Genomic DNA, 27,266 nt, shown 5'->3' on the forward strand with positions numbered 1-27,266 from the left:
TGTCCACTGTCTCCATACCATGCATGATTTTATAAACTTCTATTGTAAACCTTTCATAAATTGTGCAGGAATCCCCAGGGTCCCCTCGAATGCAGCTAGGAAGCCCCTGTTCTAGATGAACGAAATGGGTTGTTAAATAACTTTGTTGTTTTAGAGGCCACATGAGACACACCACGGGGAAATGACCTCAGGAGGCTGCCTAATGGTGAATCAGACCCTGGATCTATCAGTGTCAGTAATAATGTTCATGCTGATTGGCAGCAGCCCAGGTCTTTCACTCCCCTTGCAGCCTGATCTTTTTAACGGGTTGCTGGGAAGTTAACCTGGGATCTTCCGCATGTCTGTCAGACTCTACTGCTGGGCCATCTCCACTACCACCGCTGAGCCCGCCCTAAGCACAAGTTTCTTGTGATTTTTTGAGTTGTTAACAGCAGCCATGGTGGGGAAAGGGGAGGAGGAATTCTGATCCACACTGCAGGCCCAGGGCATAATCACCCTTCCCTTTCCCAACCTCTCTCCCCCCCCCCCCACAATTTAAATGTTCCCTGAGCCTCCACACTGGAATTTGCCCTGAAATTAAAAATATCCAGAGGGCTATTAACAATGTTTAATGAACTGGGGAGACCCTAATTACGATTCCTGGTCTTGCTTAGCCCTTAGAACAGGGAGAATGTACTTCTAGGATGGGTGGGGGGAAATTGTGTTTGTGCCCTGGGACAGGATGGTTTATCTTACCTAAGAGTGTTCGGTTTGAGATTCTTGAAATTCACAGGCACCTGGGAGAGACAACAGAAGTGGAAGGGTTATTTTACAACAGGAATGTCCAGCCTTTTTGGTGTGTCTCTAGCCTTTGGAATCCAGATGAATATTTAGTTAGCTTGACATAACTGTTTGACACTGTCACAAAACACACAGGGACCTCTGGTACTGTAATCCCTGGCAGCGTAGGACTTCTTGAAATGAGGACGCAAGGCACACACACGGCTTTTCCATCAAGTACTAAAGAGCTGCTGCTTTTGGCCGAGAAAGAGGGAAGACTTTGTGAAGTTGGAAGATTGTATGAGCATCTGAGCAAAGACCTCTCCTCCAGGCTTGTATGATGGAATCATTAGAGTTGCAAGGGGCCATACAGGCCATCTAGTCCAACCCCCTGGCTCAATGCAGGATCAGCCTAAAGCATCCCTGATAGCAGATTGCTGGACATTCACATGACTGTTAGGTATGTGGTTGGCCAATCAATGTTCTGTCTTCCCAGATTCAAGGCAGTTTGTGATAATTATGGTTATTTAATCCTGGCTGACGAGTATTTTCAGAAAGGGCTGTGAGCAAGGATGCTTGCATTCCTTCCTCATCTACCTGGCTGAGAGCTTTCTGTCGGAAGTCACTACTTTCCCCACATTCCTTTTTAGGTTCTGGGTTGGCAATTAGGCAGAAGGGGGCAGAGGGTACCCTTCAAGTGGCTACATTTGGCCCCAGCGCTATCAAGCTCTGGCTGCTGACTGTAGAAGAAGAAGAGTTGGTTTTTATATGCTGACTTTCTCTACCACTTAAGGCAGAATCAAACCGGCTTACAAACCTTCCCTTCCCCTCCCCACAGCAGACACCCTGTGAGGTAGGCGGGACTGAGAGAATGTGACTAGCCCAAGGTCACCCAACTGGCTTCATGTGGAGGAGTGGGGAAACCAACCCGGTTCACCAGATTAGCCTCCGCCGCTCATGTGGAGGTGTGGGAAATCGACTTAGTTCTCCAGATCAGAGTCCACCACTCCAAACTACCGCTCTTAATCGCTACACCATGCTGTAGGAGCAAACATGAAGGCAACTACATCACTTTGAAAAGTAGACACTGGTCTTCTGCCCCAAGGGAACAGTGCTGGTTCATCAGGTAGGACCTTGTCAGTGCTAGATTCACAAGCAACACTTACCTAGAGTTCGGGGAATCAGCAGGAATTCGCCCATATCAAAGCAGGAAGCTTGGCTCTTGAAAGCAGTGATACAGTTTTCAGCAGGGTGGAGGGTCCGGGCTGGTGAGGGGAGAGGAAGGGAGAAAGGAGTTACTCGGGATTCTTGGCTCCTGAACCCCTAGCCTATCAAAGTCCACTTCCTGTCCAGCGGACCCAGAAGTCTTGACAAAGAACTCACAGTACAGGAGGATCCTCTCGTAGCCTTGGTCTGTTTCCTTGACCATGATGACGTCAGGACATTTGGTAGAGAACAACTCTGTCTGCATGTGAGGCCGCCCTGGAGTGTTGGATTTAGAGACAGTGATCTGTCAGGATTTTACCACTGCAAAATGCATAGGGGCGCGGAGAACCCCATGTTTGAATTAGGTTTGCCAGCCTCCAGGTGAACCCGGAGATCTCCAGGGATTACAACTGATCTCCAGACGATAGAGATCAGTTCCCATGGAGGAAATGGTTGGTTCGGAGGGAGGGTGGACTCTACAGCATTACAGCCTGCAAGCTCCCTCCCTAGACTCCACATGCAAAATCTGCAAGGATTTTCCTCAACCAAGAGCTGGCAACCCTAGTCCGAATGCTTTCTTCCCTCGTTTCTATCTCATCTACCAAGATAGCTGCGCTCAAGTAGAGTGAAGATTGAGCCATACCGAGTAACTGTATATGGAGGTAGATTTATGGCAAGAATTTGTAATCAATCTTTATTGTTACAAAGACCAGCATATATACAAATTACAGTCAATTGTTATAAAAAGAAAAAAAACCCAATTGAATGAACAAGATAAGGATAACTATATAGCTGTCATAAGTGAATTATGCGAACCTCAGCTACAATATACATTAGTACTGTGTAAATGAGACCATTAATCCAACCCTTACTTGTGAGTGTGTTTCTCTTCTTAATGGCTAAAAAGCAGAATTTTGTAATTGCATGGGATAAGGCAGCCTCCCTATCCTCAAGCGATAGTTTGACTAGGGCTAACTCCGTACACCCCAGAAAAAAGTTCAGATATTTAAAACGATAAAGCAGAGGGGAGAATTTGTAATGGAAACCCAACACATTGGTCTTTTATGCATGAGTTGGATCTCCCTGCTTGGACCTGGGTTCATTGCACATTAAAGTAACCCGGGTTGGGGGAAACTGTATGCATTGGCTTGAATGATCAGGGACGAAACGGTGTGCTAATCAAACCATGAATACAGAAAAGCAGTCTTCCAAGCTCAAATCAAGTCCCACCCCTTTAAATGCTGCTCTGTAATTGGCTTACTTCGCAGTCCTCCCTGTGAGAGAAGATTTCCTTCCCTCCAAACCCAACTGCTGCATAAAAAAAGCATTTTAAGAACAAAAAATGGAGCTACCTGAAAGGGAGGGGGAGAAATCTAAGCCTTGTTTTTAAAAAGCCTTTCTTTTGCTCAGAAAGAGCTCCGAGGTAGCAGGAAGCACTTGAATTCCGGCCTCTTTACACACTGCTTTGTGACTGGCTGTGAGAGAAGCCAGTTTCCCTGTTTAACCATCGGCATGCTGCTTTGAGGAGGGGGTTGGAAAAGGGTGGGGCGTGATGGCGCGGGGAAGCTCAACCCAAGAACGGAGTATGCACACTCTGTGACTCCGGAATGAGCCAGGAGGAATGGTTTAATTCGGGCCAGAAGAGGAATGGGAAAAGCCGGATTCGTTTTGCTTCGAAACAGTGTTGAGCTTCCAAGGAATGAGATATTGTGCATACTGAAAAATTTGATCCTGGCTGAAACAGGGAATAAAGGAGGTTAAAGCGACCTTGCATAAAACACCATTGTGAGCTATGTGTGTAAAGTGCCATCAAGTCGCAGCCGACTTATGGTGACCCCTTTTGGGGTTTTCATAGCAAGAGACTAACAGAGGTGGTTTGCCAGTGCCTTCCTCTGCACAGCAACCCTGGTATTCCTTGGTGGTCTCCCATCCAAATACTAAGCAGGGCTGACCCTGCTTAGCTTCTGAGATCTGACGAGATCAGGCTAGCCTGGGCCATCCAGGTCAGGAATTGTGAGCTATACAGAGCCTTTATTTGTTTGGCCCATTTGGATACCCCACCTTTTTACATGCACAGCTGGGACCCAAGATGGGTGAGAAACGCTCAATGAAACACATAAATATTAATACTAAAATTAATTACATTGTTAAAACGGGTAATTAAAAAGTCATTAAAAACAGAGAGTAAAAACAGTTAATTAAAATAATGAAGACCAAGCCCATTCAAGTTGCCCCATCATCTCTTTTAAACAGTTCTGTCTTATAGCTCTGCTGGAAGACCTTCAGGGTAGGTGTCTGCCTCACCCTCTCTAGGAGACTATCCATAACAGCAGAGCAGCAACAGAAAGGCCTGGACATGGGCCATCGTTGACGTACATTTGAGAGTGAGGGGGCTATTAGGAGACCCTGTGGTGAGGAGCGAAATCGCTGCACAGGTTCATATCAGGAAAAACCATTCACCAGTTGAGCCCCAATTCGTGAAGGGCTTTCCAGGTAAGCCCCAGCACTTGGAGACCCAGAAACAAATGGGCAGAGACCACATGAGCTTCAGGACTGGTATAATGTGGTCCTTACAGGTAAAGTCTGATAGCAAACTGGGTGGAAAGATAAAGGAAAAGGTCCCCTGTGCAAGCACCGGGTCATTCCTGACCCATGGGGTGACGTCACATCCCAACGTTTACTAGGCAGACTTTGTTTATGGGGTGGTTTGCCAGTGCCTTCCCCAGTCATCTTCCCTTTATCCCCAGCAAGCTGGGTACTCATTTTACCGACCTCAGAAGGATGGAAGGCCAAGTCAACCTCGAGCCGGCTACCTGAAACCGACTTCCATCGGGATCGAATTCAGGTCGTGAGCAGAGCTTGGACTGCAGTACTGCAGCTTACCACTCTGTGCCGCTCTGAGGGCCCTTATGTGTACCAAAATAATAAACCAGATTATGACATATCTCTAGAAAGAAAGAAAGCTGTTGTAGTGGTTAATGTTGGAATGAAGAGCCCTGGATTCAGCTCCCCATCCAGGCAGGAATCTTGCTGGGTAACCTTGGGCCAACTGCTTTCCCTCAGCTTAGCCTACCTTGCAGGGCTGTTGTGAGGATGAAAGAGGATGAGAGAACCATGTATATTCCTTGGAATAACGGCAAATAAATGGAGATGGAAAGCTCAAAAGCTTGATGAAATGGCATCAATCTAACATTTATAAATGACCAAGTAATTGTTTTACCTGTTGGACTGATACCTTTCATAAAACTTTAGAGGTTTGATGCAGGAGTGACTAATCACTCACTTATAAGTTCTGCCTGTCAGACTGATTTTTTTTTTAACATCAGTTATTCATTTTGATGTGTTAGGATCTAAATTGATGTTTTCTGCAGCATAGCATAGTGGACCTAGTTTCCAGATATTAATTCCCACGATAAATCTACTATTTCGCTCAGACTAAATCTGTGCTTCACAATCCTAGTAGGGCTGTACCACGCAATTCTTCTGACCTTGGCTCTGACAATCTGGGGGCATGGGCACAGCATCTTACCTTCTGTGGTCAGATCAGTACTCTTCTCCATAACCAAGTAAACCCATGACCGGGGAACACACTGGCCTGCCTTCCTGGAAAATAGACAGGGAAAAATTAATGAGGGCATATATGTCTTTATTTACAAATTTATAGACTGCCTGCCCCCTGTCGAGGAGACCCGGTCTGCTCTCCAGCAGGCCGGTTCCTCTTTAGGTCAAAAGTTGCCAAATGTTTTCCTAAGAAAACCCAAACTTCCCACTGGGCTTCAGGATTCCCCCTAAAGCACAATGTAGGTAGATTCTGCCACCAGCTCTTAGTTCCAAAAGGTTAGCTTTCCCAGGGAAGAGCTAAGAGCAATTCTTCCCCCCAGCTGGTTTCCAAAAGACCAAAAAGACAACGCCAGCCCTGCAGAGTAGAGACTCAGTCAGGGAGAGTAGCTGTCAGCAAAAGTTACAAAAGGTAGGTGGTTTACACACACACACACACACACACACACACACACACACACACACACACACACACACACACATATATATATATATATATATATATATATATATATATATATATATATATATATATTCAGGCACTTGGATTTAGCCTTGAGACCAAAAAGGGTTTCCACAGACTTTAAAATAAAGTCAAAGATTTTTATTCTAAAGAAACGTGCTCATTACAGAAAGAGTAAAATATTCGTGAGGGCAAAATAGCATGAAAACAAGGAAGTCTAAACAATTGTTAACTACACAGTAATTCCTAAGCAATAGGCGAGGCTTTGCAAGAGGTTATAAAGACAAAAAGGACTTGCAGCCAAGTCGTTACCAGATTTCCAATTGCAAGGATTGTTCCCATCTTGCCCCTTCTCCCTGGGGCAAAGTGATGCCGCATGAGGCCATGCCAGCATGTCCCCAAAAACTCCATAAAACGATATCGAAAGAAGTTTATTCTTATACCTTCCGAATTCGTCCGCCGGTTTATCAGGCGGCCCATGAATTCCTCAGGAAAACAATAAACCAATTTCATATTTGTCATGTCACTAGCCAACTCTTTGAAGACAAGGGATAAGTTGCATTCCTGCAGCCAATGCAAATTATCAGGAGATCCCAAGAGTCAGCGAGGGCTAAGGTGTGACAGGATGTGTCACCTTGGAGACAGATGGGCCATCAGTGAGCAAGCTTCAAAGGGAAGGGGGTTTGAGAGAGTCCCTCCCCCCCCCCCCCGCTCTCACAGACTACAAACGGAGCTTTGAAATGCATGTGCTAGGGGTAACTAGGCCGCAGCCTGAATTAAAGTTTGAGCCAATGTTGCGCCGTATTGTAGCAAAAGGCAATGCAGGGTGTATTCCCTTTACACCCCCACATCAAGGGTGGGCCAAAGGCCGTTCCCAACATTAAAAAAAAAGCCAAGAGAAACTTATTTCCTCATTGACATAGGCATACATAACACAACAGCTTAAAAACAAAAGCATCACCATTCTGTCTGTCTGCCTGCCTGCCCTTCTTTAAGGAAGGTCAGGGCACTGTTATAGGATCGCCAGCTCCAGGTTGGAAAATACCTGGGCATTTTGGGGGTGGAGGGTGGCGTTTAGGGAGGGACTTCAAGGGGGTATAATGCCATCGAGTCTACCTTCCAAAATGGCCATTTTCTCCTAGTCAACTGATCTCTGTTGCCTGGAGATCAATTGTAATAGTGCCGTGTTGGCGAACCTATGGCACGCGTGCCACTTCCGGCACGTGTAGCCCTCTCTGCCGGCATGCACGGTTCCTCCAAGCTGCTGGCCTTTCTGGCTCTGCCCCGCCCCGAGTGATCTCCAACCAATAGAGATCAGTTCCCCTGGAAAAAATTGCCACTTTGGCAATTGGACTCTATGGCACTGAAGTCCTTCCCCAAACCCCGCCCTCCTCAGGCGCCACCCCAAAAACCTCCCACTCATGGCGAAGAGGAACTTGGCAACCCTAGCCTCTCCTTCTTGGCCCCCTGTGGGGGTGGTATTCAGGTTAAATTGCCGCATTGGCACTCGGCGATAAATAAGTGGGTTTTCGGTTGCAGTTTGGGCACTCGATCTCTAAAAGGTTCGCCATCACTGTAATAGTGTGCGATCTCCAGCCACCACCTGGAGGTTGGCAACCCTAGCAACGTGCATGGTTCTTCCCCCTCCTCGTTTTTTAATCCTTACAACAACCCTGTACATTAGGTTAGGCTGAGAGAGAGTGACTGGCCCAATGGCACCCAAGTCTTCCACCAAGAACTAGTCCAGGGTAATCCCCAATATGGCTCCCATAAGTAGGCTTCCTGGCTCCCATTCACTGCCTCTCCCAAGCCAATAGCCAATCCTGGTTTTCCTCCACCTCACTGAATAAGGCGGTGCTTCAGAAGAAGAATCCAGGAGAAGAAGAAGAAGAGCCGGTTTTTATATGCCGACTTTCTCTACCATTTAAGGGAGACTCAAACCGGCTTACAATCACCTTCCCTTCCCCTCCCCACAACAGACACCCTGTGAGGTAGGTGGGGCTGAGAGTGTGTGACTAGCCCAAGGTCACCCAGCTGGCTTAATGTGTAGGAGTGGGGAAACAAATCCAGTTCACCAGATTAGCCTCCACCACTCATGTGGAGGAGTGGGGAATCAAACCCGGTTCTCCCGGTCAGACTCCACTGCTCCAAACCACCGCTCTTAACCACTACACCACGCTGGCTCCTTGAATCCAGGGAGTCTCCAACACAGGAGGCTGTTGGGCTTGCAATAGGGTTGCCAGCTCCAGGTAGGGAAATACCTGGAGATTTGGGGGGGCGGAGCCTGAGGAGGGCAGGGTTTGGGGAGGGACTTTTATGCCATAGAGTCCAATTGCCAAAGTGGCCATTTTCTCCAGGGGAACTGATCTCTATCAGCTGGCGATCAGTTGTAATAGCGGGAGATCTCCAGCCACCACCTGGAGTTTCAAAAGTAATACAGCACACTTGCTCAACTCTTATTCCAAGAAAAAAAATAAACAAATCTTTTTAGACCACAATCTTTGTCTGTTATTTGTCAATAAGCTCAAAATACAACAGTGTTCACATTGCACTTCCAATCATATATACTTATGGATAAAACAAAGCAAAACAGAACACAAAGAAAAACCATTTTGGTTATTATGTTATTTTTCAATGAAACCACAACACAGCACTGTTAATGTCACACTTCCAATTTCATATACATGTAAATCAAACCAACAAAAAATAACCCAAAATATTCCAGTCCGTCCTTTATCAGTCTGTCCGTTATAATTCTAAAGGTTCCCGTCTGGAGATTCCACAATAGTAACAACTTGTCAGTTTCATTCATTCATGAATTGCAAGTAGCACATGTCAATTTTCTTTGTGGATTGCAGACAATGTATACTAGTGCTAAATGAACTTTGTGTCCCCAAGCACGGGGATGCAACAAGGTTGCTAACACTTATCTAATTCATCCAAAATGTTGAAAAAAATGAACCTTATCCAGAAGGATACCAGGTGTAATAAGGACGTGTCCTCCGGATATCAAACATGTTTCATATTGCTTTCCTCAGCTTATTACCCGGTAGTAATAAAAAAAAGCTGTATTACTTTTTACACAAAAGCTGTATTACTTTTGAAATAACTATACCAGCACCATTAGTGGAATTTTGTGATAATTAAATAATTAACCACTTGGAGTCTGGCAACCCATTGCCTTTAGCGAGGCTACACCAGCAAAATAGCTGGCGTACCAATGCCGCAGCGAGGGGGGGTGTTCCCAGGGCGAAAGAGGTTAGCTGCCTAAAGGCAACTCCACCCCCAGGTATGCCCCAGGGAATACCTCCTAGGACGCTGGTGTAGGGAGATACGCTGAGAAAATGCTGGCGGGAGGCCGCACCACCATCCAAGCACTGCGCAGCCACTGGGATCTGGGGGTGGGGGGCATATGGCTCCCTACGCCGGCGTCTGTGCCAGTTTGCACAGTGCAAGTGGTGCGGACGCCGGCTCCAGTGGGCATTTAGGCCCCCCTTCAGGAACGGGCAGTTACCTACCTCACAGAGTCATTGTGAGGATAAAGCGGAGGGAGGATAGGAGAACCATGGGCGAAAACGCATGGTCGCTTTATCCTCCTTTAATTCCTGTTTCAGCCAGGATTCAGCCAGGATCGAACCCATGCGTTTCGCCTAATGTGCGTTCAATCCTGGCTAAATCAGGGATTAAAGGAGGATAAAGCGACCATGCGTTTTAGCCCAACGTTTGTTGCTCTAAGCTCCACTGAGGAAGGGAGGGTTAAAAATACATGCTGCGAAAAATAGCTAGTTCTGTTTCTAAGGCTACTGGATGCCACATTCCTTTTCAGTGACAATTGCTGCTGTTACAGACTGTGACATGTTTGAATTTGGCAGGCTTCCAAAAGCAGTCATCCTGGCAAGCTTCCATAAGCCTTCGCTGCTGTTGCCCAACAACATGACCACAGATCATTATCATATCATTATTGTCACACATTTTTGTTCCACCTTTCGTTGGCAACGCCTCGCCCTGCTTTCCCCCCCTCAAAAAGGAATGGAGGCGCAGGTGGCTGGGTTTATTAGAGAGAGGACGAGTGGCCGATGGTTGAGACGGGATGGGTTTGAACATCTGGCTAAACAGATGTGCGTGGAGATGGCAAAGAATGAATGTGGGTATCAGTTAGAGATCCCGGGGGGCTTCCTTGGGAAGCACGACCTCTGGCCTGGAAGCTTTCCCCCTGCTCACCGGGTTACTAGTAGTGAATGCCAGTGTGATTCTCGGCCTAACCTACCTCACAGGGCTGTTGTGAGGATAAAATGGAGGGGAAGGGAATTAATGTAAGCTGCTTTGGGTCTCCGTTGGGGAGAAAGGCAGGGTATCAATGAAATAAATAAATAAACAAAATTTACACATTACACATTACCAAGTCCTCATTTCTTGGGCGATAGCACAAGGGCTTTGTGCCTCCTAGACTCACATGTGCCCTTTTCTCCTCACAACTGAGGAATAAGGATAAAAGCAGTGGCGGCTTTCCCCTCCATGCCATTTCCTCCTCCTTAAAGCACCCCGTGGACCTGCTATTGGTGTAGGGTTGCCAGGTTCATCTTTGCCACTGGTGGGAGGTTTTTGGGGCGGAGCCTGAGGGGAGTGAAGTTTGGGGAAGGGAGGGATGTCAATGCCATAGAGTCCAATTGGCAAAGAAGAAGAGTTGGTTTTTATATGCCAACTTTCTCTACCTTTTAAGGAGAATCAAACCGGCTTACAATCTCCTTCCCTTCCCCTTGTTAGATAGGCTCTCCGGAGTAGGGTTGCCAGGTCCCTCTTTGCAACCAGCTGGAGATTTTGGGGGTGGAGCCTGAAGAGGGCAGGGTTTGGGGAGGGGAGGGGCTTCAATGCCATAGAGTCCAATTGCCAAAGCGGCCATTTTTCTCCAGGTGATCTGATCTCTATCGGCTGGAGATCAGTTGAATTAGCAGGAGATCTCCTGCTACTACCTGGCAGTTGGCAATCCTACCTGTGAGGTAGGTGGGGCTGAGAGAGTTTGGAGAGAACGGTGACTAGCCCAAGGTCACCCAGCTAGCTTCATGTGCAGAAGTGGGGAAATCAACCCGGTTCACCAGATTAGTGTCTGCCGCTCATGTGGAGGAGTGGGGAATCAAACCTGGCTCCAGATTAGAGTCCACCACTCCTAACCACTACACTACGCTGGTGAAGCCAGACACAAAATGGCTGCCACAGCTTCGCTTCGGTAACACAGTGCGGATCCTCGTGCTGTGGTGCCAGCTGCTGCCAAAGCAACATTTTTAAAATCTGCATAGTCAATCAAATTTCCAGTAGCCTATCAGAAGCCTAGGAAGGGCATCCATGAAGGAGCCAGAAAAGATTCTTAAATGTAAGGATGTGTCACTGGCCACCAAGATTAGATTAATTCATGCCATCGTATTCCCTGTTACTATGTATGGGTGTGAAAGCTGGACAGTGAAGAAAGCTGATAGGAAGAAAATAGATTCCTTTGAAATGTGGTGTTGAAGGAGAGTGTGACAGATACCATGGATTGCCAAAAAAACAAATCAGTGGGTTATAGATCAAATCAAGCCTGAACTGACCCTAGAAGCTAAAACGACTGAGGCTGTCGTATTTTGGTCACATTATGAGAAGAAGACAAGAGTCACTGGAAAAGACAGTCATGCTAGGAAAAGTGGAGGGCAGAAGGAAAAGAGGACGACCCAACAAGAGATGGACTGACTCAATAAAGGAAGCCACAGCCCTCAGTTTGCAAGATCTGAGCAAGGCTGTCAAAGACAGGACATTTTGGAGGACTTTCATTCATAGCGTCGCCATGAGTCGGAAGCGACTTGATGGCACTTAACACACACATCAGAAGCCTTGCTGGGCAAAAACCCTGCCTGGCACCCACTTCTTAAAATTAGTCGGTGGGTGCCAGAAAAGATACTGGCGGGCACTGTGGCACCCAGAGGCACCACATTGGTAGGGTTGCCAACCTCCAGCAACCAATTTAACGGTTGCTTTAGTAAACCGAGGATACCCTTCTAATATTATTAATAAGGCCAGAAATAGAGCAAACAATTTGGAAAGACAAGATCTATTATACAAATCTAAAACCAGGGAGCCGAGTGACTCATCTCTAACCTTTGCATTACAATACACACATTTATCTCCATTGATCACTCAAGCCATTAAGAGACATTGGCATCTATTGGCTGACATTCCGGGATGTAGCAATCCTCCTAAAATTGGGTATAGGAAAACGGCTTCCATTAAAGACAGGTTAGTACACTCTGACATTTACAATCACACCAATACACATTCCACTGTGGGACATTTTAAATGCCACAGATGCCTTGCGTGCAACTTTTCCCTTGAAGTAAAGGAGTTTAAAAGGACCGACTGTAACTTCACCTTTCAATTACGGTCCCTTACTAATTGTAACACCAAGTTCTGTGTTTACTGCTTACTTTGCCCCTGTGGCAAGATTTACATGGGATCTAGCATTCGAGCCATAAAAACGCGCATATTAGAACACAGATCTAGGATCAGATCCCACATAACCTCAGCTCCAGTAGTTGATCACTTCCTTCGCCTCCGGCATAGTGAAAACGACTTGCGTTTCTTTGTGATTTGGCACCTCAATCCTAAGAGGTTCAGCAGGGAAGACAATGAGAGACTATTGAGGCAAAAGGAATCATATTTCATACACATTTTGAATACTGTTACCCCATATGGTTTAAACCTAGAAAACGACTTGTCTTGCTTCCTTTAAACTATTGTGCAGTATGCCTTTAAGAAGGGTCGGCTTTGTGGCTCAGACGGCACAGATGTACATAGTTAACTTCGAAGCCTCTCGCAGCGGATAGGTATTTAGATAGTTAGTTTCACGTCGCATACATGGCTACACTTGTGAATCTTACCCTTCGTGGGAATTAAACTATATCCAGCACTTTGTAATTTATTATCAAGATGTGCAATATAAGAGGAAAATGCTTGTAAGTATTTTTGTATATATTTTATTATAGAACTTATTTTTGTATTGTAATAATATAGTATCATGATCAACTTGAATTTTAAATTATTATAAATTGCACTAGGAAGGACTGATGAAGAATTCAAATTGTCAAGAATTTGAAACGGCCGTATCCTCCATGAAGTTATTCCTCCTGAATTAATATTTATTACCTCTACTTACCTGCATGGGATGAATACTGAAGACTGTTGAGCATATCTTGAGAGAGACTGCACCTTTGTATTGAACTTTTTCCATTCACCACCATCCTAGAGATGATTTTGTGTATGTGTGTTACAACTGTATGAATGGTTCTTTTTGTATATTTATGAAGTGCGTATTGTATTAGACACGGTAGCATATAAATATTTGTTTGAACTTATAAGTATTCTTCGCTCCTATACTGAATTTCTTATCCTTGGATACTAGTACAGTGGTGTCTATTTTTTCCTCAACCTCCAGGTAATAGCTGGAGATCTCCTGCTATTACAACTGATCTTCAGCCGATAGCGATCAGTTCCCCTGGAGAAAATGGCCGCTTTGGCCATTGGACTCTATGGCATTGAAGTCCCTCCCCTCCCCAAACCCTGCCCTCCTCAGTCTCCACCCTAAAAACTTCCCGCCAGTGGTGAAGAGGGACCTGGCAACCCTACACATTGGGACCCCTGCTGCTCTAAAGGATGAGGCGCAGCAGGATATATCGGCCAGAAAGAAGATGGGGTCGTGGGGGGACTCACATTCGAATGGCAGCTCTCAGCCGCAGCCGCTCTGGGTTGTCGGTGTGGGTCATATTAAACATGATGCTGTCAGTTGTGACGAAGGTCTCCAGTGAGGAGGGGGACGACGAAGCGGCAGCTATGAAGAACCATGTGCCAAAGTACTGCAAAGGGAACCAGGAGACAGCCGTTTAGAGCCAAGCGACAGGTGTCAGAAATGAGGTGATTTGCAGCTGAGAAGTGGCAGGGGAGGTGGTAAGCTCTCCTTCCCTAGAGGTTCTAAAGAAGAGGTTAGATGGCCATCTGTCAGCAATGCTGATTCTGTGACCTTAGGCAGATGATGAGAGGGAGGGCATCTTAGCCATCTTCTGGGCATGGAGTAGGGGATCACTGGGGGTATGGGAGGGAGGGAGCTGTGAGATACCATAGAGTCCACCTTCCAAAGCTGCCATTTCCTCCAGAGAAAGCAACCTCCGTAGTCTAGAGATCCATGGTTGCCAAATTTCAGGTGGGAGTTATAACTGATCTCCAGACATCTTGGATCAGTTCCCCAGGGCAGACTCTATGCCAGGGGTCCTCAAACTACGGCCCGCGGGCCGGATCCGGCCCGTCAGGGTCCTGAACCAGGCCCCTTTAAAAGAGTGCAGCCGCAAGGTACTTCCTCCCAGCTCCCTACACACGGGAGGGAAGAGGGAAGAGAGACAAGCTGCGAGGATGCAGGTCCAGCCGCCCCCCTGCTCTGTGCCGCCCCGGGGCTGCTGGGCCGCCACTCCCGGTGGGCGGGATGCAGGCGGGCGCTTGCCAGGTGCTGCGGCGCCAGGTTGGGGCATGCTGGCAGCGGCGGCTGCTGCTGGGCGTGGGCGAGCACGGCGGCAGAGGGCCGGGCGGGCTGGGGTGCGCTGCACAAGAGCTTCAGCTTCCGCCTGCGGCAGGGCCAGGAGCTGCCACGCTTGGGCTCGGGGCTCCTGCGCATGGCCGCACCTGCAGCGAGGGAGCCGCTGCTGCCGCCGCCTGCCTGCACGCCTTCCCCAGCAAGCGCGACCTGCTCTGCCCGATGGCCCGGACGCCGGGCCCCAGCGGCAGGGTGGCCTCTAGTGACTGCTGGCCGGCCGGCTCCGGCACCAGGAGCGCACCTCGCCCAAGGCCTTCGTCCTTGCCAAGCCCCGCGAAGCCCGCCGAGCGCCCCCCCCCCAGGGGAGAAAACACTTTTCAGGTCAGGAAAGGCCTCGCCCTGCGGAGCTTTCCCCCTCTCGGCCTGTTGGGGGGGGAAACACTTTTCAGACTCCCGTTTCCAGCCCTCAACGTGCCTGGGGAGCGGTTTTGCGAGGGGGTGGGGTGGGCTGGAGCATTCAGATCTTTGAGGAGAGGGAGGGAGAGTTGTGTTCGTGCGCATGCATGCGGACTGTGTTTTGACGATGCTTCCTGGCGTGCCTTCACAACTGCCTTGCAGGGTTGGTTATATGGTTTCTGAAAAGGGAGCTGAAGTTGCAGGGGGAGACCGACTTGCCCAGAATCCTGAGGTGGAATTCACCCCCTCCCCTTGGTCTGAGTTCACACCCATCTTCAGATGCGAACCTCAGAGGGCAGCCTGTGTGCCCGCTTCCTGCTTGTCCCATGCCATGCCATGCCATGGGAGGCATCTGAAGGAACTCCTTTCTGTGCCAGTCCTGCCCCAGGCCCCTTGTGCCAGAAAGAGCGACCTCGCCCCCTCCTCCTACTCCAGGATCGGTGCCAGGGCAAAGGGGCCGCCATGAGCAGCTTGTTGTTAACTGACTTCTCGCGGTCCTCAGGAACTCCCTGCCTTCTTTCTGGGAAAGCAGGATGGGGGGGGGGCAGCTGGTGTCTTGGACTGACCCCTTGGATAACCGCTCTGACCGCCATGCTGGGCCTGGGGGTTGCCCTCCTGGGGCAGGAGTAGAGCAAGCCGGAGGGTCGCTTTACGCCGCCTTCTCTGGGATGGTCCGTCAGAGTCAGCCTCGTCCACTCAGACTGGCAGCTGCTCTCTGGGGTCTCAGGCCTCAGAGGTCTTTCTTGTCACCTCCTCCCTGCCCTTTTAGCCAAAGATGCTGCCAGGGGTTAGCCCTAGGACCCTCAGCACGCCCAGCCGAAACTCCTCCGCTAAGCCTCTGCGGAGATTTCAGAGATTGGTATCTGAAGAAGGGAGCTGTGACTCACGAAAGCTCATTCCCTGCCAGAAATTCTGTTGGTCTCTCAGGTACTGCTGGATTTTTGCTCTTTTATAGGGCTACAGAGATTTCAGGGTGGCGCCCCTGGTCCCCCTCAGTACTGCCTACTCAGGCTGGCGGTGGCTCTCCAGGGTCTTGGGCAGAGGTCTTCCACATCAAAGATTCAAAACACATTCAAAGATTCCACATTCAAAGATTCAAAACAGATAAAAGGAAGTATTTTTTCGCACAACACATAGTTAAATGGTGGAACTCCCTGCCCCAGGATGTGATGATGGCTGCCAGCTTGGAGGGCTTTAAGAGGGGAGTGGACATATTCATGGAGGAGAGGGGTATTCAAGGCTATTAGTTAGAATGGACTTGTATCACTTGCTATGACTAGCAGTGACAAATATGGAACCGGATATTGACCATCTCATTATCCAAAAGCAGGCCCATACTTCCCATTGAAATATAATAAGTTTATGTTGATTAAAATGGTTCTTCATTTTAAATATTACATTGTTTCTCTTATTTTTTGTGCACTACAAATAAAATATGTGCAGTGTGAATAGGAATTTGTTCATATTTTTTTCAAACTATAGTTCGGCCCCCAACAGTGTTTGAGGGACAGTGAACTGGCCCCCTGCTTAAAAAGTTTGAGGACCCCTGCTCTATGCCCTGCCGCTGAGTAGGGTTGACAGGTCCTCGCCCCCCCCTGCCATCCACAGGATGGGGTGGTGGTGCAGTTGCCAGATCCAGGCAGGGAAGCTCCTGGAGTAGGGTTGCCAACCTCCAGGTACTAGCTGGAGATCTCCTATTACAACTGATCTCCAGCTGATAGAGATCAGTTCCCCTGGAGAAAATGGCCTCTTTGGCAATTGGACTCTATGGCATTGAAGTCCCTCCCCTCCCCAAACCCTGCCCTCCTCAGGCTCCACCCCAAAAATCTCCCGCCGGTTGCGAAGAGGGAGCTGGCAAATTGCAACCCTATCCTGGAGATTTGGGGTGGAGCCTGGGGAGGAGACAGGGTTGCCAGCCTCCAGGTACTAGCTGGAAATCTGCTATTACAACTGATCTCCAGCCAATAGAGATCAGTTCCCCTGGAGAAAATGGCCTCTTTGGCAATTGAACTCTATGGCATTGAAGTCCCTCCCCTCCCCAAACCCCGCCCTCCTCAAGCTCCACTCCAAAAACCTCCTGCCAGTGGTGAAGAGGGACCTGGCAACCCTAGGAGGAGAGGAACCTCAGTGGGGTACAATGCCATAGATCCCGCCCTCCGAAGCATCCATTTTCTCCTGGGGAACTGATATCTGTCGCCTGGAGATGAGCTGTAATTCCAAGGGAACCCCAGGTCCCACCTGGAGGCTGGCATCCCTAGGTCCCTCCCCTCCCCAAACTCTCTTCTCTCCAGTTCTCCATTAGCAGGTTGCCTCAGCTGGTGTTAGCAAGCGTTGGGAAAGCCGTCTCTCTGCCTGAGGCCCTGGAGAGCTGCTGACAAGCCTGAGCAGGCCGGGCCAATGAGCTGTTTCAAGGCAGCTTCATATGCGGTTGGCCTCATGTTCTTGCAGGGGCCCAAGGGCTGAGCCGGGAAGTCTTGGGCGGGTCTGGCGACCGAACTCAGAACAAAACCGTCTGTTCACTAAAAACGTGCAGCCGAAAAAGATCTAACCAGAGGCAGCAGCGGGTTGAGGGATAGGCTTGGCTTCTGCTTTCCTGGCAGTTGTCCAGAAAAAGAACAAGCCCCCCCCCAAAAAAAAACCCCTCATCTGGGCTGTTTAAGTCAATGAGGCTTTTGTTCATTTCAATTAGGGTTGTGCAGGAGAACTTCCCTGTGGATTGTGTCCATTGTCCATAAATGGGAGGCAGTTCAGGCAGGCACCATTTGGATTTTTCTCCTCAGGCGCTATAACATCCTGGGCTGGACTTTCCTGGAATTACAATGGTCTGGCTTTAGTGGGGAAGGATTATTCAGTTGGTGGTGGAAAGTGCCATCAAGCTGCACCCGACTCATGATTCGGATTGCCAACCTCCGGGTACTAGCTGGAGATTTCCTGCTATTACAACTGAGCTCCAGCCGATAGAGATCAGTTCCCCTGGAGAAAATGGCCGCTTTGGCAATTGGACATCATGTCTAGACTACTGCTGTACACTCTGCTTGGGGCTGCCCTTAAAGAGAATCCAGAAACTTCAGGTTGTACAAAGCATGGCTGACGGATAGTTTGGAGTCAGCTGGCGAGCACATGTTACACCTATGGTGTAAACAGTTGCATTGGTTGCCTATTTGTTTCTGAGCTCTGTTTAAGGTGGCAGTTCTTTTTCTGGGGCCCATATGTTGAAAGGACCATCCCCAAATGTAATTATAGGAAGGCCTCTACCCTTGACAGATGCCAGGCCCTACCATCGGCTGTTTTAGAAGGGAAATATAAGAAGATCCCTAGATCAGAGAGGTTATGTCTGTGTGGAACAGGGGACATTGAAACCATCGAACATGCACTGATATGTTGCCCATTTAAAGGTCTTTTACCTGTGGCACTATAAACTGCCCCTGTGTACATAAACAGGTGCAGGAATCCTCCTTTTAGACGTGACACCCATGTAGATAAACACGTGTCAAGAACTGCCCCCCTTCCTCTCTTTTCCTTTCTATTCACTTAGTTGCATAAAGAACGCACATACACTAACATTCCTCAAGCTGCAACATCCCAAACACTGCTGGCTTCCTCTGCTTCGCTAGTTGTTATCTCGTTAAAGGGACCTTCGCGTCCCAGCAAAAGAACTTGCTTATTGCAGAGCTGCTTGTTAAGAGTGACACCATGGGAAAATTAGAAATGTATCTTTATTGAAGACAATTGTTAGAAGTGTATAAAGGTTGATGAATGCTGAACTACAGTGTGATCCTTTTGGTTTCGGCTAAAGAGACTTGATCCCAGCTTGTGCTGTTAAACTGGTATCATTAAATAGAATAAGCTGTAAAAGTAATTCCTGATCTCCAGTGCATTATCCTTGATCAGATCTACCTGGTGTAATGTTTTAGGCACAACAGTAAACAGTTGCATTGGTTGCCTATTTGTTTCTGAGCTCTGTTTAAGGCGGCAGTTCTTTTTCTGGGGCCCATATATTGAAAGGACCATGCCTAAATGTAATTATAGGAAGGCCTTTACCCTTGACAGATGCCAGGCCCTACCATTGGCTGTTTTAGAAGGGAAATATAAGAAGATCCCTAGATCAGAGAGGTTATGTCCGTGTGGAACAGGGGACATTGAAACCATCGAACATGCACCGATATGTTGCCCATTCTTCCACGAAGTTAGATCAAAGCTTATTTCCCCTCTGCTTGGTAAATTCCCTGATGAGTCAGTTGAGCTTTTGGCAAAGAAGCTCCTATTAGGAGAAGACCCTCAGCTTACGCTCCAAACTGCCAAGTTCTGCGCTGTTGCTATTAAAATACACAGAGCTTTATTAGAGAATGGTTGTTAGAATATTTTACAATTTTATAAATTTTAATGTGATAATTTTAACCAGGGGTTGCTTTTATTGACCTTACACCTTTATATGTACGGGCAGTCTGTGATTCTTCGGTGCAAAACTCTTGTGTCTGGAAATGTTGATGTGTTGGCACGTGATTGGTCAGTCGACCGTATTAATAAACTTGACGACTATCCCTAAATGAAGCTGCGTGGCTGTTATGTGCCTGTGACTAGCAAACAAAGGGTGACTGGCTGCTTCCTTATCCTGCCAGTGGTCTTCCCAGATGCATCTTTGCTGACCCGGGATGTTGGTCTAGGGACAGTCCTTGATTCTGATCTGTCCAGGCTTCTCCAGCGTTAATGTTCAACCTTATGTTTTGTTTACATTGTTCAGGAAGAACTTTAAATAAATATTAATATAATGGAATAGCCTACCTTTCTCCTCCCCCCCGCCCTCCAATGTGGAGTGGATATATTTTCATTCTGAGATTCTTCCATCTAACACTGACTGGAGAGACCTGGAAAGAGTGGGTTTCAGCTACTCCCTCCACCCACCTGCAAAGAACCCCAGCATTTTTATGGTGCCATCCTGATAGGGTTGCCAGGTCCCTCTTCGCTACTGGCAGAAGGTTGTTGGGGTGGAGCCTGAGGAGGGCGAGGTTTGGGGAGGGGAGGACCTTCAATGCCATAGAGTCCTTGCTAAAGCAGCCATTTTCTCCAGGGGAACTGATCTCTATCGGCTGGAGATCAGTTGTAACAGCAGGAGATCTCCGGCTAGTACCTGGAGGTTGGCAACCCCACATCCTAAGCAGAGTTACATCCTCCTATGCTTGTTGGCTCCAACAGACTCTTAGAAGGGTGCAACTCTGCTAGTGCTTAGGATTGCACTGTTAGATACCTGGTCTCGGTCCAGCTCGTTGGCATGAAGCTTCACCGGCGTCTCACACAGGGAGAAGACATCTACCAGCAGCCCACACAGGTAGAGGAGAAGGGACCACAGGCTCTGCATGACTGAAGGTTTGCTCCGAGCATCCGCTTTTGCACTAACATCCTACCGGGCTCACCTTTGTTCTCTGCTTGTTAAATATTTAGCCCTCCAGGGTCTAGAGTCCACCTGGGGCTGTGCCTTGGTTCCAGCTGTGGGCGAACCTGAAATCCAGGAAGACCCTGCCACGCAATGTCCATTGGCTGGAACAAGGGGGGGGTGTTACTGAGTCCAGCGCTATTTGTGATTATGGAGCTGTTGCGATCACTGGTGGAATAGCTTTTGGGTTTAGGGAAGGGATTTTCCCAGTGTTCGTTTGGCCAGCGAATCTGTTCTTCGGATTCATTGTTTTGTTTGGCCTTCTTGGGCAATTTCTGATCATTTAGTCTGAATAAATATGTACATTTTCAGCACCCGTACAGTCGTGATCTTGCTTGTCTCTGTGGCCTCCTTTGCTCGCTCTGCCTCTTGGCTTCCCTTGCTTCCAGAGGTTCTGCTCTTCTGCCAATAGTACACAGCTAGGGTTGCCACGACCCTTTTTGCCACCGGTGGGAGGTTTTTAGGGAGGAGCCTGAGGAGGGTGTAGTTTGGGGAGGGAGGGACTTCAATGCCATAGAGTCCAGTTGCCAAAGCAGCCATTTTCTCCAGGTGAATTGATCTCTATCGGCTGGAGATCAGTTGTAATAGCAGGAGATCGCCAGCTAGTACCTGGAGGTTATGAGTCTTATAATATGAATCTATTACCCTAACCAAAAAATAACAATCATTCAACAGCAAAGGATGCACAATTTGGCCAGAAGCCGCTAGCTTGTGCATGTAGGCTAAACTAGCTGACTACATGCATAAGCTAGTGGCTTCTGGCCAAATTGTGCATCCTTTGCTGTTTTAATTTTAGGTAATAGCCGGTTAGGCTCTGTTTGATTTCACGGTTGTTTCTGGTTTTGTTATTAGCATATGTAACTGAGGGATTTATATTGTTGAATGATTGTTATTTTTTGGTTAGGGTAATAGATTCATATTATAAGACTCATAAATTTGGATATAACACATGAAGCTGCTTTATACTGAATCAGACCCTTGGCCCATCCAAGTCAGTATTGTCTACTCAGACCAGCAGCGACTCTCCAGGGTCTCAGGCGGGGGTCTTTCACATCACCTACTTGCTTGGTCCCTTTAACGGGAGATGCCGGGGATTCAACTCGGGACCTTCTGCATGCCAAGCAGATGCTCCACCACTGAGCCACGGCCTCTCCATGAAGGAGGACTGAACACATTAAGCTACCTTATATTGAATATAGAGTTCATAACGTTTACTGGTTTATTAATAGAGCCCTTCGTGCTGTTTTTTTCTACTAGCTTGTCCTGTTACAGCATAGGTAATTGTTTGCATATAGTACCTGGAGGTTGGCAACCCTACATACAGCTCACCCTGTCCCCAGATCCTGTATGAGGTTGTTGTCCCCAGCCAAATTGCCCTTTCACTTGCCTTACAGAAGCTACCCGATCCAACCTGCAGGCCTTATGTTTGACACCCCTGTTACTGGGGAGGGCAGCTCAACGGTAAAGCTACCCCAAAACATTGTCGAAGGCTTTCACGGTCAGAGTTCATTGGTTCTTGTAGGTTATCCGGGCTGTGTAACCGTGGTCTTGGTATTTTCTTTCCTGACGTTTTGCCAGCAGCTGTGGCAGGCATCTTCAGAGGAGCAACACTGAAGGACACAAAGAAAATACCAAGACCACGGTTACACAGCCCGGATAACCTACCCCAAAACATTTATTTAGGACTAATTTCAGAGGACTTGCCTCATTTACCTGCAGCAGCTGGAAAAAAAAAAAAGATCAAAATGTTCATAATGGAATACTCTTTTATGAGCCAGAGCCCATTTTGTCAGAGATGCGTAGTGTCTTCTGGTTTACAAAAGTGTATGCCACGATAAATGGGCTGTCTTCGTGATGATTCCAGAGGGACAGCCATGCTAGTCGATTGTAGCAAAAATAAAGTCCAGTGGCCCCTTCAAGACTTAACCACAGTCATTCCTGTGTCAGAGCTGCTCTGACTTGCAAAAGCTCATGCTGGAAAAGAATAAATGCTGTTAAGTCTTTAAGGGGCTGGGGGAATCCTGCCTTCATGACGACACAGTTGTTACGTCGACATTTATGTAGTGATTTCATCAAAGGCAGCTGCGTTCTAAGGCTGTATCAGTCTTCCCATTGTTCCCTCGGTTGCTAGGATACGGGCTAAACCAAGATGGCGGCAAGAGGATTTATTCCAGGATTAAGCGCAAGCTATCCTAAACAAATATGGCGGACAGATTTCCCTTTTTCCCGTTCCCAAGATGGCGGACAGTCTCGCTTCACCGCGTTATCTAAGCGAGAGATTCGCCCTCAGGAAATATGGCGGACACTCGCTCGCGAGGGTCCCTTTCGCACCCCTCCCCCCACGGCTACTATTGCATTACCGGAAAAAAAAAATTGTGCTCTCTTGAAGTATGAGTGGTTTTCAATCGATTCATGAAAAAACATGGAGCCAAGAAATTATACGGGATTGGCTAGTATAGTGACTTGTGATAAGTCAGAGAGCAGCAGGCATTATTATAGCCACCTATACGGGATGAAGTGGAAGAGGAGGGAGTTAATAAGCGAGCGGGCCTGACTAGCGGCGCATGCGCAGTAGCGGATCGCTAAGGACGGCGGCGACATTCAGAGGCACGAGACGGGTCGGGCGCAGGGCCGGCGGCGGCCGTTTCTCCCCCCCCCCAAACGGCCGTTTTTGAGCCTCGTGAGCAACAAGGGGTGAAATTTAGCGACAAAGAAAAGAAGCCCGAAGAATTCCGTTATCGAGCTGACCCCTCTACGTGCTCTCATCGAAGGAAGCGGAAGTTCCGCCATCTTGGAGACGGAGACGAGGCGGGTGAGTGGCATAGAGATTAACCATAGAGACTAGTAGAGTGACACAGTCGCCCCTTCCGGTTAAAATTGATCACTGTCCTTGGCTCATAATGGCGTCGCTCTATCAGGGGCCATTAATGTGGTTCAAAAACACCCCCCCCCAACCTCTCCATAGTTTGTATTGGAGTTGGAAGCGGAGTGGAGCATTAATCCTATTCTCGGTCACATCGACGCTTCCGGACGTCAAGCGAACCGGGGTTCCCTCTCGGCCACCGTCACCATAGAGACGGCGACGAATGAACGGACGTCATGATGCCTCTGTGGGAAACAATTGCCCACTGGCGGGGGATCTTTACCGGAAGTTCAGGTTGCGCGTCACTAGAGTTTGTGGTCGGATGTGGGAGCGGAAGTGGCCTTCTGGAGCGGAGAATCGGCCCCTACATTGACGGGAAGTGAAAGATCCCGGGGGCCAGGTTAGAAGAAAATAATGCCCCCCCCCAATGTAAAAATGAATAAATAAATAAATAAATAAAGGGGAGGGGGTGGAGAAGGAGAGGGGGAAGATATTTTCGTCTCCGTATATAGTGAAGGTTCGTGCGTACGTAGTATATTGTTTAATATATGTGTGGTTTAAAGCTGCCTAGCAACTGAGCGGGTGAAATGTGGTGGTGGTCGATGGTGCCTGAGAAATCATGGGAGAAAGACGGCACGCGTGGGAAGCAAATGGTAACATCTCTCAAGCCAAGCAGAAAATGGCTTCTCCCCCCCCCCCACTTCCTTTAATTCTAGTTCCTTGCCCCGAGACTTGAGATTTTCCCCGAGAAGGAGCCAGTGTGTTGTACTGTTTAGGGTACTGGGCACGGGCTGGAGAAACTGAGGTTCGAATCCCCGCTCCGCCGTGTTGCTCCCCAGCCGACCCTGGCCAAGCTGCAGTTTAAACTCTATTGCAGGACTGTTGTAAGGGCAGAACAGAGGAGGAGATCATCTTATAGGCTTTCTTGGTCTCTTTGGAGGAAAAATGCAACAAAGAAGTCTTTGAAATTCTGTGGTAACCCCTGGCAACCCTACCTATATGTAGCTAAGTCCTGGTAACAAAGCGGTGATGGAGAGAATTATTTGTGTTTTTAATTGGGAGGGTTTCCTGTTGTTGGGCTCTGATGAGTTCACTGGGTCACCTCCTCACGTTAAACCTTCTTACTGTGCATTCCCTCCGGCTTTAGCTAATTTAGCCTTAAGAGGCTGTGTTCTGGTATCTTCTTTGGTGTTCTGTTTTGTCAGGTAATAGAGAAATGTACTGTGATCAGAGAGAGGCGTCGATAGAGCTTGTTTCTGACACAGTTCAGGTAGACTGTATAGTACCATCAAGGTATATAACATTTCACAGAGTAAAAAGGTAGGTCCCTCTGCTAACTGCTGTGCAATCTGAATTTTGGCAGCAGGGGGGACATAGGCAGTATAGGGGTAGAGCGTTGGCTTTGGAAAGCTTGGGCTCAAATCTTTGCTTTGTGATGAAGCGAAAAATGGAAACCTCAGGCAAATCAGCATCTTGTTGCCAAACCTAAAATAGGACAACTGTGTGTGCCTCTGTCTGGACACAAGGCAGGAAGATTCAGATTTGGTGTTGATAAATAACATGTTGTTGATCCTTGCTTCTTCAGCGTGACTTCCCCTGAGCTACCCAGAGGTTTTCTGCTCCTCTGTTCCCTCACTGTGTGTATTTAAATTGTTGTGCAAGGTGGTACTGCAAATTGGTGGAATGGTGGTTTTGAGATGGATTTCCGTCTTGCAATTTATGAGCTAAATGGGGAGGGAAGGCTGCTGTTGCTGCCCAGGAGGAGTTTAGTTTTGATCCACAGCGGTGGATAAAATCTAATTCTGAAAATTACAGTTCTGTTTATAGAATGTACTCCTGAAAATGGATTTTGCCTCACATCTCCAACACATTTATAACGTTGAGCCGCCATAAAATAATAATGTGTCTGAAAAATTGCTGTTTGCCATCATGGTTCTGACAGTAGGTATGAGAGCTTAGAGTGTTTAACATGGAAGAAGGAGGGACCCACGTATTTTTATTTCCTTATTTCTCACAGATTTTGTCCTGGGAGTACATGGTAGTATTCTTAACTTTAATGGTTTTAAAAAGGGTTCTTTTCATGTATGTTTTAAGTTGTTATCCGCCTTGGTGGCCCCTTGTGAGAAAGGCAGGATATAAATTTTGTAAATAAATGGATAAAATAAATAGGGGGTAGTCCGGTTTCGGTTCAGCTGCACCACTTGCCTAAGGCTGGACAGAGATTTGAATCTGGGTTCCCCACACCCACCCGTTGTAATGGCTAATGTGGTGTTCCTTATGCAGTAATACGCCAATGGTGCAGAAAGTATAGCAAATGGAAGCTCTCTAATGGAGTCTTAAGTAGTCTATCTCAATGATCTTTCATATTTAAAAACCTTGGGTCGCTATTAGGTTATTTCTAACACAATCTTGAAAAATTGGGGTGTCTCGATTTTCTTCACAGAGTTTGTGTAATATTGTTGGTGTGCAACTCGTTATGTTCTTAAATTAATGAAACAATATGCAGAAACCTGACTGTTTAATGACCTCTCTTAAAAACAAGATAGTGGTGATGGGAGTTGGATGTGTCTGCCCTCTTTCTCCTAGCCCTGTCCTAGAAAGATTATTACAGTGCCCGGGCAGGATCTTGGACTGGCTTCTATCCTGAGTTGGAATTAGCTCCAGGTGACACTGGGGAATGGACTCTTCACAAAAGTTGTTTATGAATGAAGGTGGCTTGCCCTGATTCAGTCTGTCAAGCCTGGTATTGTCCTGTTCTGAGTAGCAACAAAGGACAGAGGGGTTTTCCAGCCATGTTGCTTGAGATCCTTTGTGATGCCAGCGATTTGACCAGTGACCTCCTGCATGCAACGTGGGTGGCTCTTGCTTAAAGTTCCTTTGCTTGTTCAGGCCACAGATGATTAAGATAAGTGTAGGTGTATGCCAACAGGCTAAAGATTTCTGCAGGCTAGCAGCACAGCTTTTATTTGCCTAATTTACTTGCACGGCCCATCTCATATGGAAACTTCCTCAATCAGGAAAGCGCGCGTCCTTTGTGGATGCTTCTTTCTCCACAGTCCAAGGCATGCAAGACAATGCAGAGTGCAATTTGATGCTGTGGAGTACTTTCTGCATGCCTCTTCAGGCACTGCTGGTATGGAGAGTATAGGAGTAATATTTTTTGGGAATAAAACCGATCATATTACAAAGGGATGCTTACTGTTAAATGACTGATCTACATGTAGCAGTAACAGAACAGTCCAGTTTCATAGGTTCTAAGCAGCTTGAACAACCAAAGAAACATGGAAATACTAACTCTTTTTCAACAACCTGAAAAGCCCATCATCATATTCAAATATTTATTTAGCGTGTTAAGATTTAGCCACCATGCATCCAGCCACTAGAAATTTGAAATGGAAGCATAAACTATTTATACAGCGCATCAGAATAAATGACACATCACAGAATTAGAAGGGGAAAAAGCATTCTGGGCGTAGATGACAGATGCGAGCGGTCCATTTCACATACTCAGTGCTGATCTGAATCCAGCTTTGGTGGATGTTCTTGTGTCTATCAGAGCTGCTTGGTGTAGTGGTTAAGAGCGGTGGTTTGGAGCGGTGGACTCTGATCTGGAGAACTGGGTTTGATTCCCCACTCCTCCACATGAGCGGTGGATGCTAATCTGGTGAACTGGATTTGTTTCCCCACTCCTACGCATGAAGCCAGCTGGGAGAGCTTGGGCTAGTCACAGTTCTCTCAGCCCCACCTACCTCACAGGGTATCTGTTGTGGGGAGGGGAAGGGGATTGTAAGCCGGTTTGATTCTTCCTTAGGCGGTAGAGAAAGTCGGCATATAAAAACCAACTCTTCTTCCTCCTCTTCCTCTTCTATAGAGAATCAGCTCCAAAAATGTAAGCAACTTTCATGAGCGTCGTGCATTGTTTTTAAATTTGCAATTACTTCTACATTCCTAGTATTCCAAGAATGGTTTAGAAATAGAATGTGAA

General features: G+C 47.5%; 1 protein-coding gene across 1 annotated transcript; it reads right to left on the minus strand.

The window, feature by feature from the left end:
* Positions 1 to 735: 735 nt before the first annotated feature.
* On the minus strand, positions 736 to 20,361 carry APOM (apolipoprotein M). The gene is made up of 6 exons (XM_056867031.1): positions 20,233 to 20,361; positions 13,721 to 13,863; positions 5,495 to 5,568; positions 2,143 to 2,241; positions 1,926 to 2,024; positions 736 to 776 (listed from the first exon to the last, which is right to left on the minus strand). The coding sequence occupies exons 1-6, from the start codon at positions 20,341 to 20,343 to the stop codon at positions 736 to 738; spliced, it is 567 nt and encodes a 188-aa protein (XP_056723009.1). The 5' UTR covers positions 20,344 to 20,361.
* Between the last annotated feature and the right edge of the window lie 6,905 nt (positions 20,362 to 27,266).

Source organism: Euleptes europaea, chromosome 1, assembly GCF_029931775.1.
Source record: "Euleptes europaea isolate rEulEur1 chromosome 1, rEulEur1.hap1, whole genome shotgun sequence".
Lineage (NCBI taxonomy): Eukaryota > Metazoa > Chordata > Lepidosauria > Squamata > Sphaerodactylidae > Euleptes > Euleptes europaea.